Genomic DNA, 16,693 nt, shown 5'->3' with positions numbered 1-16,693 from the left:
TACCAGAAGAATGACTCATACAAGAGTGTATATTCACACACACACACGCACACTCACACACACACACACACACACACACACACACACACACACACACACACACCTGCTGTCCATTCTGTGTGAATAGAAAAATAGTGAATCTTTATGCACCTTGAGCAAAGTAAAGTGAATAAGCTGCATTTGTGCACATACAAAGAGTGGAACTCAACCTGTTACTGTCGTCATGAAAGGACAACAAGGGGTCTCAAACCAAGGTACACATTCAGTCTGTGAGACAGCTTCTTGTGGTTTATCCATAATGTGCTTTACCCTCCAGACCCTGTGGCTGAGTACCTAATATAAGCTATCTACAATCAGCTTATGCTGATGCTTTCAAAGTTAAAAGCAAAAATAAAGCGCTGCATGGAAGAAGAGCCATTCAAGCAAAAATCTGACACAGCATTACTGCTGCACACTGACCTAGCTAACTATTTTAGCTACTTTCCTCATTTTTAACTGATATTAGATCAGTATGCTTAATGGGTATCTTCTTCTTCTTCTTCTTCTTCTTTCGGCTGCTCCCTTTAGGGGTCACCACAGCGGATCATCTGCCTCCATCATGCCCTATCTACTGCCTCCTCTACTTTCACACCAACCATCTCCATGTCCATCTTCACTACATCCATAAACCTTCTCTGAGGTCTACCTCTTCTCCTTCTACCCGGCAGCTCCATCTCCAACATTCTTTGACCAATAGTACGCTTAATGGGTATATTGTAATTAATTCACAAAATAGCAGTAACAGACTGCAGTAACAGACTGAGACTGAGAACTCGCTCTGCCAAAACTTCACTTGTGTTCAGCAGGAATGATAACACAATCACAACAAGAGTCTCATAAACTCTACTGTTAAACATAAGTTTAACTGATATAATTGAACTACTGTAGTACTTGTGGTTTGTGGTTACAGAAGAATTGCTATGTTATGTAATTAAAAATGAGAAAAAAAAACATATACTGGACACTTTCTCCCATTGTTTTTAACTGGCCACCCTTGGACAAGACCTAGTGGCAAGGGGTAATGGCCTAGTGCCCCGCTGGTAATTTAAGTTTGAGAGCCCTGCCTCAAACTCTAAGGTTACATATGCAGACCCAGTCCCTGAGTGGAGAAGCATTATGAGTGCAGATACGTCCAGAAAAGTGTACTACACATAATAAAATTAGGCAGTTAACATCCTACCACGCTGTCATGATGTATTAAATGTTACACAGAGCCAGTTAACCTTCCAGCACAGTTCTAGAGATTTGTAATCAATCAATGACAAGGCAGGCTGAAGCTGTTCTGACGACCACTGTACTAAGACAATGTATGTTTCCCAGTCATCTGTAGCTAACTTACCCTGCCATTCACTCTTCAAAAGGTCTGGACTTTTTTTAACCACATATAAGAAATTTACTTTTAATCATTTATTCCATGTGCTAGTCCTGTGCAATTTTGAAGATTTTAAATAATTAGTTAGATGTTAAATGTGTTCAAAATGAAGAATAAAGATTACTTTAACAATGATGGGTTGGGGGTCAATCAAATTTCAGGGAAGGCCTTGACCACTCCAGCCACCCCTTTAAAACTGTGCCATGCTGTAATATTCGTTATTTTCCCATATGTGCCTTTACAGTCTTGTGATATGAATCTAAGGCATTTAGCAACTATGCACATGGTGTAAATCCAACAAGCCTCATGCTCAGAGAATAACATTATTATATGCTTGTGAATACATTGTTTTTTCATGGTTACTTAATAGAAGAACTTACAGATCTTATTACAGTGTACAGCTAAACCAACTGAACACTGAATAGGTCCCTCTTTCATTCAATGGCATCCTTCCACATATCCATGTTCAGAGCCATCCAACTAATTCAGTGTGAGTATGTCAGTAACGTTGGCAGCATGTGCACTGTGCAATGATGACCATGTGCATGCACAGATATGCAGGTGCCATTTAAGAGATATTTGTGCAGCTACGTGCATGCTTCTGAAGCCTACCGTGTTTGAGCAGCAGGGTTTCTACAGCTCAGTTCCTTTCCCTGCACTGGGTTAGAACCATGTAGGAAGACAGCAAGTATATAAATAAGCGTAGGATTCTGGAAAATGTGTCAGCAGTACCATGTCAAAGTGACTGATTGCCACAGTCAACATCCATGTCATGGCTTTTATTAGGAACATTTACTTTTAAAAGGCGTTTTCTACATTTTTCTCATGTTTTTTTCCCCTGAGGTCCACTTACAATACTTGTGTGGGTTTATGTACCAACAACAACACTCAGACGGTCAAAGAAGGACAAGAGAAATGGATGCAAGTAAAGAAAAGGGTTCAAAGCCCTCTTACAATGACAGTGATGACTTAACTGAAATATACAGCTGCAGCACAATTAAGTCAATAGGATTAAATCCTGGAATTATTTCAAGACCACATTACATTCATTTCGTTTCCTGCCACTGAAACTAATTCAGAAGTTTAAAAACAGTAAAAGAGGAGAGGAAACAAATGGGCAAGAATAACAGAAAAAAGCATGATGGAAAGGGCTTTACTTGTGGAGCAGATGGATTAGAGCCATTTTATATCTGTGAAGTTAACCCTCAGACATTTACAGAGTCACTGTAACTGTTTTGCTACCCATTAGATTTGATAAATATACACAGTTAATTACATTAGTTATATAATGAACTCCATTTATACTCAAACTGCATTCAGTAACAAGAGGTTTGAGTCTGCACTTCCCATTTTGTCAGTCCAGTTCAGAAATCACCTCTTCTACTTAAGAACAAAGATGTGGTATCAGTTGAAAGCTTAGAATCTCACTATTTTACTCTTTTCTATGAGCTATGAGTGAGAAACAATTTCATACAAACGTGTAAAGATACATTTGAAGTGTATATAACATGGACACCCAGGAAAGTTAAAGTCATTTTTCGGCAAAAAAATCTAATTTACATAGGTTCCCATATACCCCAGATGTCGTTGAGCAACTAAGACATGTTTAATGTTTAACTTTTGCTTCTGTAATTTAGCAGTGGAGCTACAAGGCTTATTATTATACAAGTTATGTTGCTAACAAACAGAAGAAGTCAATAGTCACCCAAATCTTTTTCTTAAATACATCCCCAAAACTTTTCTCAAACCACACAAATAGCATCCAGGTCTTGCAGATGTGGTTTAGGACACATGATTCACTATGACTTGCTATGACTTGCTATGACTTGCTATGACTTTTTACAACAAGAACTTCAAAAATGAACAAAACTTCACGATGTGACTAGATGATGCAGTCAGTCATTTTAGACAACAACATGTCAAATTCCTCTCGCAGAGATTCATCATTTATGCAGTTTCTGTTACAAAACATAGATCGTCAGTTTGAAAATTCAATTTTAAGTTCAAAATTAATAGTTAATCCTTAAAGAACCGACATAAACTTGGAACATAATCTACAGCCTCTATATGCTTAGTGTTTTGAATCCAGAACTGACCTGAAAACAACAAAATTCTGTCTAAACCTAACCTGAACTGATCCTTCCATCACTGAATAAAGCCTGACAGGACAGTGCCGGATACCGTGTAATGACAATGACAGCTGGCCTTAGAGCATAAATAAATAAAATATAAGACAATATATATGACAATAAACATTCCATACCGCACTGTCGTCACGCTGTGTGGTGCTGATATAGCAAGGCTTCACCTGTTTAATCAAATAAACTCTTTCTGCACAAAATACATACTAAATACATAAAAATGTGTTTTCCCAAACATAAATAGATGTTCTTTTGCCTCTACTAAAGTGTACGTTTCTCAGTAGATTCACTGTTTATGTCCTGTTTTTTGATAAGCATGGGCCTAGTGGACCTCAGTGCTCAGTGTGTTACTCCAGTGTGCCACAAGGTAGTGAAAGAAGAGAAGAATAAAGTAAACTCTATAGCGTCTATATGGCTGCATGATGTGCGTGCATATGACAGGCAGCAATTTAGCAGATTTTAGCAGAAGACCTGGTTTTTAACCCCTTACATGGCCAAAGTATTATTACACTCTTCTATAACCTAAGAATAGCCCTACCAGAATGTATTGAAGCCCCTGTAGTTACTGAATAATAAGCATTAGTATGCACTAAGTCTGGAATTTTACAGGGTAAAGTGGCTGCCTACAAGATTCAGCTACACAATGAAGTTTTGTTCGTTTTTATTCAATCATAGTGTACTTTAAGCCATACTGTGCTCTAAACCATATTGACAAGTCTGGGTGGTCTTAATGAATGTGGTCTGAGACGGTAGAGATGTATTTCAGGAAAAGATTTGGGAGACTATTGACTTTTAGTGCTTGTTAGCAGCGTTGCCCTTGTAGCTCCAGCGCAGTGAAATTTGGATACAAAACATGTCTTGATGATCGACAACATCTGGGGTAAGTGGAAAATTGCGTAAATATGATTTTTTGCCAAACCATGTCTTCATTGCCGAGCTGTGAAATGACTATGTACAGATTTTGACTTTGAGAGCAAGTAAAATCCCAACACACACCCGCTCACATCTAGAATCAAGGTGATGTCAGTCACAGAATAAGACACCTTCACAATTTTGACTCCCAGCTACTGACACACGCTGATACACTGCAGCTATGAATGGTGTCTCTTTTGCCAATCAAAACCAAACTCAGGCTGCAGACACAACATCCTGCAATCACTGTCCATCTGCCATCTACTGCAGCCTTCAGCTCCAAAGCTCACTCCGGCTCCACTCACACAGACGGCACGGCAAAACTAAAACAAATACAGCACGGCACACATACTCACCTTTCTGTCCTGCGCTGGAAACGTTCCAGCTGGAGGCCGTCACTATGTTCGGGTCTGAGGGAGCTTCTGCCCCTACAGGAAAAAAGAGAAGCACTTTATTTTCTACTGAGCATTTTGGATTTGAACATTCTCAAGTTGTCACTACTGAATATAACAGAAATTGAGTAATGTACTAAGGATGAGGCAGAATTTCTGATTTTTTAAAGAGCAAATTGCGATTTTTGGCATACAAATCTAAAAACATTATACATTCTTATGTTTAAGAACCATAAGATGTCTGAACTCTATTCTCCACCAGCAGTGGAGAACCTGTGTCTTATATTTTGGTCAGAATCTCTGTTATCTGTTTAGTCTAATTAAGAAAAAGTACAAAGACTAATGCAGCTGTGTAAAGGCTACCGCAAGCTTTAAAGAGAATTTTCATGCCATGCAGCAGATCATACAAAGTGCAGCTATACTGCATAGTAAAAAAGAAAGTAGCTGAAAGCTCATTTTACACTCTATTCATATGCACTTTAGTCCACTGTATTTCAAGATTATGTTCAGCAAAGTCAAGCATAGTGTGTTTACTTGCTAGGATATCATTATATTTCTCATTCAATGTCTCTGAGGCATTTGTGGGGGCAATGTGTAGTTGGAAGAGTGAAACCGAAAGTATGGCAAGAACATATCTCAAGACGCATATCTCAAGCAAGCACAGTGCTTCAAACAAAAAAGCTTTAATGTGGAGATCCTGGCCTGCTTAATAAAGCTTTATGATGACTGGTGGTGTGTGTGAATGTCAGCAGTCATGTGCACATTCATTAAAAACAATGATCTCAAAAATGAGTGAGTGGGTATTTTTTGAACATTAATAATATAATGCTTTACAAATTTGAGTATCGAATATGACCGAAATGTCCATCCTCACGACAATAAAAATAGATAATTAACAATAACAAAGCATGTATAGCCTTTCAAACATTGTGAAATACTGTAGTAGGAAAAAAAACCCTAAACTAAGAGACATTTAAAAGACTGTAAGTAGAGCTTTAATAAGGACTGAATGTTTGGATCTGAATCCAAATACAGCCCGAGAATTTTTGCCTGCGCTCAAAGCAACCTGACACACAGCGGCGCGTTTTGAGTCCGAACCCAACCTGGAGATCATGTACTGAGAATGATAGCTGTCATTAGAGCATAAACAGACAAGACAAGGTAGTGCCACAAGGTAGTGAATGTGGAGAAAAATAAACTATCTGTTAAAAGTGGAAGGCAGGCTGTGAGAACCTGGACATGAAATGCGAACCTGATACATATTTGAGAAGTGACGTCCAAACCCGAACAAACCCGATGTGAGCAGTCGTGTCCTGGCTGGTTTGGAGAAATATTTCAAGTGGAACTCCTCGAGCTATAAGCCTGTATTATCACCATACAAACTGACAACAAGTCATTGCTAATTAATTGAGAATGTAAATTTGAATCTATTTATTTTCATTTGAGTAATCGAGTTTATGAATAATCGAGACAGCACTAGTTCAGTCATGCATTTTAGTGAAAAATACATTTTTATTAGCATTGTCTCCATGTCCAGTGGACAGCAGGTAAAACAGCCTTTAATATCAGAAGATTACAGCCTCGTTAGTGTAGTGAGGAGATTTCATTACAGCGCAGCAACACAATATCAGCTCGTGCTGACAGGCTTGCAGTGAGTGATGCTCTGCTTACAATGGGTTCTTTTGACTCTGAGCAAGGAATATTTCATCCCTTCAGCTACGGAAGACAATAAACACTGTGTGGCTCTCTGCTGGCCGAAGTGACTGGAGTCTGTTCAGAACAGAGATGCATGGTGTTTAAGGAATGCACAACATTAGCTCATTTCTATTCTCTGTCAATCAAGCAAATGTAGGCATGATACTACATACAGAACTCTCAGGAAAAGCAACAGGTTTGACTTGTGCAAGCGTGTGCTCCTCTGGTAGCTACAGTAGGTTTAGGTACCTTATGCAAACTGTAGTGGTGTTAATGGATCATGCAGGCTCCCCGCCGCCTGGGCTGAGAGGGCAGAATAAATCGGCCCTGTACTGACACATCCAGAGCAACTCTGGCACAGAGGCATTGTAAAAAAGGTTTGTTTTTTAACTTAACCTGGCTGCCTCAAAAAAAAAAAAACAGTTTATTAAGCACCAAATTTTAAGTGAAAAGTAATATAATCAGTATGTCACACTTTGACAACTTCTCAAGTTTAATAAAATCTCAGTTTTGAGGCAGGCAGTTAAAGTCAAAACATCAAATTTATTTTATAGTGCTCCTTTCTCCTTTACACCAAACCCCTCCCACCACTAGGCAGTATGCAGTCCATATAGTGTAAAAAGGGGAACAGGGCACAGGCTGCTTTTAAGTGTTGCTGAGGTCTGGGTTGATGTAAAATACAGATTTAGTTTCTTTAAGCTAAATTTTTTCTTTGTATTGTTTCCTTCAAACTATTGACTTGAATTAAACCAGTCAAATTGCTTGTTAACCACCAGTAATTTTTTGGTTGAACTGGCAAACCTTTTTTACAGTGCAGCACAAATATGCATCCTGGTCCAAATCAGACTGACTCTAATTACTCATCTGACCAGGGCTATCAAAAATGTGTACTAGGCACTCGTAGTATGAACAGATACCATACTGTGATGATATTGTGATTAGAATTTGCCTTGCACTATATTAAAAAACACTAGAATGGTAACTAGTAGGGATGTACAAAGTATGACAAATTGTGTCACAATATGTGTACAGAAAAATGAGTCTAGTTTAATGGGATTTACAGTAGCAGAATATGTAAAAAGAAAACAATAAAAAGATATCGAGATGATGTAGTTTTGTCATTGTCACTATTGGCTCCTCCCAGTCCTGTCCATGTGCTTTTGTTTACCTTCTAGTTCTGTCCATGTGCTTTTGTTTTCTGTGAGTTCTTCCCAGTCCCCCCTTGTTTTCAGATTCTGCCCTTGATTGTTCTCACCTGTTATTAGCCACCTGTATCTTGTTTGCCCATTGTATTTAGCCCTGTTTTTGTCCTAGTTTGTTGCTGATCTTTGTATTCTTGTGTAGTATATTCTCCTGTGGTGTGTTGTTTAGTGTTGATCTTCTGGCCTCCTTTGTGAGTCTTCCCAGTGTTCATTTTTGTTATGTCTGTCCCTCGTTCTCTCCAGGTTGGCTCGTTTACCCTGGACTGTCTTGACCCTGATGATGGATGACCCTGATGATTTGCCCATAACAAATTTCGCTTCTCTCAGCACATGCATCTGCCTCATCATTGCTCCCCAGTGTTACAGTCATAACGCCCACACCTTTCTGAAACCCTTGATGTACCATGGTTAGACAAGCTTATTTACGTTTGGGTCATGTGAGCATTTAAACCTCTTAAAAGGTCAAGGCCCACCAGCAGGCCCAAAGTTTTATTACACGCTTCTATAACCTAAGAATAGCTCAACCAGTTTGCACTGAAGTCTCTGTAGTTGCTGAATAATAAACCTCTGTATGTAATAAGCCTGGGATTTTAAGGGGTTAATGAATGAAAACCCCCTTTTGGAACATCTGATGTACATCCATACAGCACACAATGAAAACTTGTAATATGTAAGAGGAGCATCTTGTGACTATAATCAATACTGTGACAATGATTAGCAATTCATATGTTGTGTACATAAACAACATACATCAATTTTCTGACTATATTAAAATATTTTTTATTCAACCTAAAAAGTCAAAGTGCAATTTTTTCCCTTGAGAATGTTTTTAGAGGGTTTATGTACAAAACACAAGCCAATTTTTCAGCCTCTCTTTATCACTTAGAATTAAATAGAGCATTTCTATTACTGCACGTTTAAAACTGATGCATGTAACTAAAGTCTGTTGGGATTGGCTGCCCTGCAATTTACCTCTCTCACTAGGCAGTATGGGCTGAAATGCTCCTTACAGCTTCTACATAAATGAGTGGAGCTGAACTGCTGTAGGCTAAATAGGCTGTATATATGAGTTGTGTTCATAACATCAAAAACAATAATTGTTTGAGCCATTTTTGCTTTGAAAAGTGAGGGAAACTTTTCATGATATGGCCCCTTAAAATTAAGCAAAACAGAATAAAAGTTGAATTCAAATTTCACCAACACTTCAAATCAACCTCTGGCCTGTTTCATTGTTATTGTGCTGTTTTATCTTACATACGCATCCTGCCTCAGAATGAATAAAACGCACGGTCCTAATCTGACACTAAACCCACTGTTTCATTATTACATACATGACAGAAATTCTGCAGATGTAAGCATGTACTTTGACCAAGTACACAGAACACATGCATAAACACTTTTACAACAATATTATATAACAAAAACTCAATTTAAACATTAAAAGAGCTGCGAAAGGGAAATCCCTGCCCAAGGACAGTGCCCACACATCTGCAGAGATTTTTTATTGTTCATTTAATTGTTATGCAATAAAAGCATTTTTTCCACCTAATTTAAGGGCATTTGTTCTTATTTCCATTAAACAGCACCTTCCTTTTGTTTTTTAAAAGATTAAACAAAACTAAAAGAAAGAATTAAAAGAACTTAAAGAACTCTCATCTGTGTTTATTTTAATATGTAAAGAGTACGCTGGACCGAAAACTGTGTACAGGTTACATGGGGCAGAGACACAGTGCAGAGGGAAGACAGAAGTGTGACTATGTTAACTGGGTGCTAATTTGCCAATAAATACATGCGCTTTTACACACTTGTAATGAGCTGCTAATATACACACACCTGTTAATGCCAGTGACGACAGAGTGACACACACACACACACACACACACACACACACACACACACACACACAGAGCACAGGCTGGGCTGTGGGGAACAGGTGGCATAATGTTCTCTACAGCCAGTGAGCTATGAACTACGTACAAAACTTTTATGGGAGTCTTTCTATACTATCAGGTTTCATTACCAAGTAGCCTCTTACTCCACTTATTCTGTTTCTGTAGCACAAAGCACCATCTCCTTCTACCTTGAAGAGTCAAGTCTGCATGTCTCAGTGTTGCTGTTGCATGTACCAGAAGAGAAATCGCATAGCACTTGCTTTTAATTGCTACTCTCATTAAATGAAGCAATAATATAGTTAATGCTCATCAATCTGTACTGAGCTATGAATGAGTTTGAAAAAAAAATGACATTGCATCCATTTTTAAAGAAAGTCTCCTGCATCTTTTATACAGTGATAGAAAACACCGCTCACAGAAAGCTCAGATTCTACACAGTATGGTTCACTGCAGCCAACATGCACACGTACACGCTGCAACTCCTCTGGTGGCAGAATGGATCACAGGTGAGACGCTTGTTTTGATATGGCTAAAATGTTGATTTGGGAAAATCTCTTTCCATGTTCTTCCTCTTTCTGTTGTTTTTTCACTCTATTTCCAATTCATTTTGTTCTTTTTGTATTATTTCTTGTTGTTTCTTATCTTGTTTTGATATCCCTCTCCTTCATGAGTGAACATATGCCAAACATAACACAACACTGATTAACATAAGGAGAACAGCACTAACGGAAAACAAGGTACAAGAACATCCCATGAAAAGAGAGAGAGAGAGAGAGAGAGAGAGAGAGAGAGAGAGAGAGAGAGAGGGAGAGAGAAGCTTTGTATTTGTGCTGGATGAACCAGCTCTATATCAAAACATATGAAAAGCATTTTTACCCTAATTAGTCCACATCTGCAGTCTAACCCATCATTAGACAATCAAGAAATATCTGGAAAATTGCAGGGCAATTTTGAGATTAGTATTCTAATGTTTCCTTGACAACAAAGGCAGGTTTTATTATGATCATTTGTGACTGATGCCCTCAAAATCGGAACGTCACAGACAACATGACGGCCCTCAACGGAGAGCAAACAGACTGATTTAAGGCCAAAAGCACCAGGGAAACCTGAGCTATACTCAAATTTCCCAGCTCAAAGGTGGCACTAGGGGCTTTATTCACTAGTCACTCTGCAATAGATGTATTAGTTTAACATGAGTTCTAAAGACTAAAGTGATCAACATACACTTAAATCTAAGCCAGGCAGTATAATATTCATTATAATATGTTCAAAACTTTTTAAGTTAAGACTTGTTAAGTCTTGTTGTGACTATACCTTTTCCTATGGTCTTGTGTAAAATCATATGGTCTTGTGTAAAATTACATCTCTTCTTAGATTCATGTAAGCCAACCGAAAACCGCATTATTAGAGCACAGGCTGAGACATTGGGAAAGCGCCATGTATCTGGTTTTGTGTTGGGGGGGTCACTTTTTCAATCTGAGTAAATTTTCATACAGTTTGATTGATTTGTTTCAGGACCCTGAAATTATAGCTGTTTATGTGGTACATATTATTGATATGAGTGCTGTTAAACTATAATAATCTGGCTCTTTCTCTTGCAATAACATTTGTTGGAGAACACAACTGCACTGTGTCTTAAAGAAAAAACTGTCAGTGGTATGGAGGGTTAGTAATGAGATCACTCATCTGGACAGAAAGTCCAGATCTCACATCCCATAATCTACTCTCCTCTCCAATCGGTGAGCGATGGAGTGGCATAGGAGATTCAAATTACCATCTGACTGGACCTTTTTCCATAATAAGTAGACCTACAGTGTTGAATGTCTTAGTGAAAAATTTAAAGTAATAATCCTGATTTTTTTTTTCAGTCTAATCTGTGCCTCATATGTATTGTATCACTGTTTACCAGGGGCAACAATTATGCTTTTCACTGTAGTTGGAGAAGAACAGAAAACCAATTGACATGAATTATAGAAGCAACTGCCTAATGTCTTCTATTAGTGTGTTTTGAGATTTGGCACATAGAGATTAGGTTGCAAAATGCTGGAATGCTCCTTTAGGCCTCTAGGGGCATAACATGGGCATGGCTGAAAGAAGCATTTCATGAAAATAACTAGGAAAATGTTTTGTATGCTGAAAAGTGATCGCTCATTCCATTTTCCAACAGAAGTAAGCACATTTAGACCACATAGTATAATGCTATATAGGCCTCATTGTGTATTCACTTTCAAGCCAATGAAGATTCTTCCAAAAGTGAAATTGAAATCACGTGACGAGGCTGCAAATATTCTGTGAACTACATGCTCTTCTTGGAACCAGCCCTTATCCAATGCCTTAATGAATTATTAGCGTAATTATGCTGGGCACTAGGATGTGAATGGAAAATCTGAAGCTGGCTGGGGCAGCAAGTTGGACAATAAAGCTGTTTGATTGCGGGTGGAGAGTGAGAGAAGGAGGGAGGGACTGATGAAGCTGCTCGTAAACTTGTGTTTGGAGATGGGCACAGATCCCAGCTTGAGCACTTGGGTTTATTTTGGCTTCCTCTCGTCTCCACTGTCAGTGCCCTGCAGCAAACAAGCACTTAACTAACGGTCAAGAGCATTGGAGAAACGGGCCGAGAATGCAGCCCAGAGGATGGAAAAAGAAGGAAGCATGGAAAAGAATCATGGCTCCGTTACCTTCTCCAGGGGAATGTGAGAAGGTTGGGAATTTTGGGTGTTTATTGTGGACAGAAGAAGGGAGCTAGGGGACTCTTCATCACTGCCAGGCTGACCTGACCTATACAAAAGGAAAACCAACAATGGACAAGCAGGGAGGGAAAAGCTCCACCTGAGTGCACTCCAAGCAACAGGAACCAGTCCGCCCCCCAAATACTCCAGCACCTACTTCACCGTCCTGTCTCAGGAAGCTGGTCCGTAATGTGAGAAGTCTGTTGGGCTCCAGAGAGCCGGCTTGCCTGGTACAGGCCAGGCAGAGACAGGCTTCAGACTGGGCAGTGAACCCAAGCGGGCGTCTGGGACACAGAGGGTGTAATACAAGGACCTCTCCCATTAGCACAACAAACGGCAGAACGGAACAAAGGCTCCTGAGCAGCTGCAGGCCAGTCCTCCACGTTAGCCTGCTTCAGATAGACAGCAGCCAGGCCCACTGCGGGGCTCTCCTCCTGGGAACTAATGCTAATGAGGCAGTACTAGCCTGAGGGTGCAGAGACACTGCTGAGTCTTTGGGCCCTAAATCATTGGTGGTATAATAGCTTTTCAGGCAGGGCAGCCTGCAGTTCAGTGGATTTGCATGGCTCAGCAGAGCCTCTCTTGGTAAAGTCTCTGAGTAAGTGACAGCTTGATGCCCACTCAATCAGGTGAGAGCCAAAGAGCTTCTACACACCAAAATCCCCAGTGCTGAACTCATCCTTAGACTTCTGAATTCACTCTTGAAGTACTGAATTCACTTGTACAGTGTTGGATTCACTAATACAGTTCTGAATTCTTTCTTACACTTTTGAATTCACTCTTGCAGTGATAAATTCACTCTCACAGTGTTGGCATCACTCTTGTAGTTCTGAATTCATTCTTACACTTTAATTCACTCTTCCAGTGCTGGATTCGCTCTTACAGTGTTGGATCCACTCTTGCAGTGCTGAATTAACTCGTACAAGGTGACACAGTCTGACACAGTAGTCAAGCCAAAGAAAGCTTATATGTTTGGTCATCCTAAATTGCCCATTCATCTTTACATCTATTATTCTACAATACAAGTTTAGAGAAGCACGATGATTTAGGAACAATATATTGTACAGCCCTTTTAAGGACCTGCCAGCAGATCCAGATTTCCCTTTCTCACTTTCATAACTACATAACTCACAGATTAGTTTTAGACTTGTCACTGAATAATTCACTGCACATACAGAGTATTAAGCATTAAGAAGATAAATGAATGACGAGCCAGAGTTCAAAAATGTAACCTGTGGATTCTGGTATAAAGCTTCTGAGCTGGGCTATTTCAAAGACCTAGCTCCATGAACTGGTTCATAAACAGATTATTGATGGTTCCAGGCATTTTTAATCCTTTCAAAGTCACAGCCAAATGCTTGGGGTGAATTCAGATGGGACCTGACATCAAAAGCATCTCGATGGAATGATTCATAAGTAAAAACAGGCCTGGAGTCTCAGTAATGCGGGTTAGCATGCTGACAGTGGAACTAAGTGTCTATGGCCACAATTCTGTCTCATGCTGTGAAAGTAATTAAGTGGCTGTAAAGCTGAAACTGACACTTGCGGCTTGCCACAATGCTAATTTTATTACATACTAATGTCCAAAAATGGTTATTCAAATAGTATCTGTTTTAACACTGATCATCCAGAACCCAGCACTGTTTTCCAGTTCTTGTCATGGTATATGATAATAAGTAAAAGTTAATATGAAAATGAGAAAGACTAACATTTTACTGTCAACTGCTGTTGCCTTAGCCAGTACAAATGCATATCGTGCAAGACCCATCCATCAAAAGGTTATGCAATACTGTGCAAAAGTCCGAGACCAGCCTTCATTTATTTAATTTCCAATCATAACGGCTTTTAAGTACAAGCTACTCATTTTTTTTCCAGCATCAGGAATTTCAGATCTTTCCCCATTTGCCTTTATTATGGCTTCTTTCCTTGTCAAGAGTCTTGCCTTCATTTTTCCAAAGAAATCTGCCGAGATATTTTTCCTCATCTCCAAAATTCAGTCTTATAATAACTCATAACACATTCACTGATGCTGAGGTCTGGGCTCTGGGGTGGTCAGTCCATTGTTCTGGGAACACCAGTAACTTCTTTGTTTTAATTTGTGAATGTTCTTCTTTCTTGTCTTTTTCGTTTTTCAGTGACCACTTCCTGACAGGTTGGATGGACAGAATCACGTGTGGGTTTTTTTTTTGGTTTTTTTTTTATCTGAAGCAAGGGTTTTGCCTGATTTTCTCCTCGCTCTTTTCTTTAGACTTAGCCTTACCTTATAAAATAAAAAATATTTAATGGCTGTTTTGACTGGAAATTAAATAAATGCTGGATGGTCTCTGACTTTTGAACAGTACTGTTTATATTTGCAGCCTATTCCACAGCTGCAAAATGTAGCTAAACTGCCTCTGAAATTTAAGCAGTAGGTCTCAGCCTCACAGACCGAGGGGCATTACTGGAGGCATCTCATGCATTGTAGACAGCAGCAAAGAGAAAGATTAGCTTGTCTTAAAGGCCTATGAGTTACATCAAAGCAAAGGCATTGTTTACATTGCAGTTTAATTCCAGAAACCGCAAGCACTGTTTGTTCAGACCAGCAACATGTCACAAACATGATATTAATTTACCATTTAATGACCCAAGCACTCTCATGCCACAGTGTCCAGGCATCTCTCGTTGCAATAGGATCACACAGGAATGCGGGGCAAAATCCACGCACCATTTAGATTTATATCAGCACTGCCAGAGAACATATGCTGCATGCACACACTCCCCATACGATGACAGCAGTCCTAAGCGGAGATTTGGGACAGATGGGTTCTGAGGAGCTCCGGTTAACGCAGAGGAATTTTAAAAGTCATTACAGTTTAGATAGAACGAAAGGTCAGGGATTTGGTCCAAATGTGTCCGCACATGATCAGAATGACTCAAATACTTCAAAGGGTCTACCTTAGACTTAGCGGAAAACTAACAAATGATGCAGAGCAGTGAGAGATCAGTCAAGAGGCACCTTGTCCATGACAGTAATGGGTAAGGTTTGTGTAATCACTGCAGAAAATAACACAATTAAGAAATACTGATTTCATAATAATTGCAGAAAATAATGCAAGCTATAGAAACAGACTGAGACTTCCTTACAACTGACCATCATCAGAGAACTCTGTACCTTGAGCATGTCTAGCCATGCAGCATCTGGCCCACATCTGTCAGGTGCTCACATGCTCCATTCTAAACATGGAACAGTAAAAAATCAGGCCTACATGGTGTAACCAAGGGTGCTGACAGAGATCTTTACATGTAATCAGTCCAACTTCCACAGAGTGAAACTCCAAAACAAAAGGAAAATCAATGTCCACAGACATAAACCCACTGGTCACTTTATCTACCTTGTACCTACACTCACTGTCCATTTTATCAGGTCCACTTACACTTACTTAAACTTACAGGTACATTTTGTAGTTTTACAATTAGAGATTGTAGTTCTTCTGTTTCTCTGCCCACAGAATGCCTTTGGATGGACATTTCTGATTGGTGGACTTTTCCACCACCCAAATGATCCACCACCCAAAATTACCTGCTTAGTAGTGGTCCTGTAGGGGTGGTTAACACATTATGTACAGAAACAGATGGACTAATCAATTGTAAAGCATCAATATGGTAATTAGACCTTGGTAAAAAGTGTAGATACATGGAGGTATACTTAATAAAGTGGCCAGCGTGTGTAGATATAATACCAAAATGAATGCCTAGAAAAAAAAGATTGAATTTACTTGATTCAAATGTGTACATCATTTCCTAATGAACATAACATATTACACTCATTATGTCTTTCAATTTACTTACTTTTGCGAATGTAATGCAATGTGATATACTGCATTATATATGTTATTAATGTAGGAATGTCTCCTATTTCCAGCGAGATCTGCCAATTTGGTCAGCATCCGACTAAGAAGAAATCTGAACAAGAATCACATTTTGTGTCAGTTTCTCCAACCTTGCAGCTGTTCCCATTGAAGGGTTACTTTGCTATAGTACTGAGTTATAGTTGGCTGTGCAGTTGGAAAATGATGACAGGTATGACGGCTGCGTCATAGGCCATTTGTATTATCAGCACTGTCATAATTTGTGTGGAAAGGGAGTAGTGTTAGAGGTGCTGTATCTGCCCTGATATATTCTCCTAAAAACACTACTGGGAAACTAATCTTGTGGAGAATTCTGACAGTGATCAATACAGTATTCACAAGTCTGCCTATGAAGAATGGAAAACATCTGCAGGCTTAAGAGTCTCCCTCCTTTACTACGTCTTTATCACCTGACCCAGTGGTGTGACAGTC

The 16,693-nt window shown here is 39.3% G+C and overlaps 1 protein-coding gene across 1 annotated transcript in view; it reads right to left on the bottom strand.

Annotated features, from left to right (window-relative positions):
• Positions 1-16,693, bottom strand: part of ror1 (receptor tyrosine kinase-like orphan receptor 1) — a 152,345-nt gene that overhangs the window by 40,890 nt on the left and 94,762 nt on the right. The window contains exon 2 of the mRNA XM_017721961.2: positions 4,821-4,892. Within this exon, the coding sequence (XP_017577450.2) occupies positions 4,821-4,892 (72 nt within the window). The remainder of the gene's footprint in view (positions 1-4,820; positions 4,893-16,693) is intronic.

The sequence above is a fragment of the Pygocentrus nattereri genome, chromosome 26 (assembly GCF_015220715.1).
Source record: "Pygocentrus nattereri isolate fPygNat1 chromosome 26, fPygNat1.pri, whole genome shotgun sequence".
Taxonomy (NCBI): Eukaryota; Metazoa; Chordata; class Actinopteri; order Characiformes; family Serrasalmidae; genus Pygocentrus; species Pygocentrus nattereri.
Note: the sequence above shows the minus strand (reverse complement) of the source record. Positions and strands in the feature narration are given on the sequence as shown.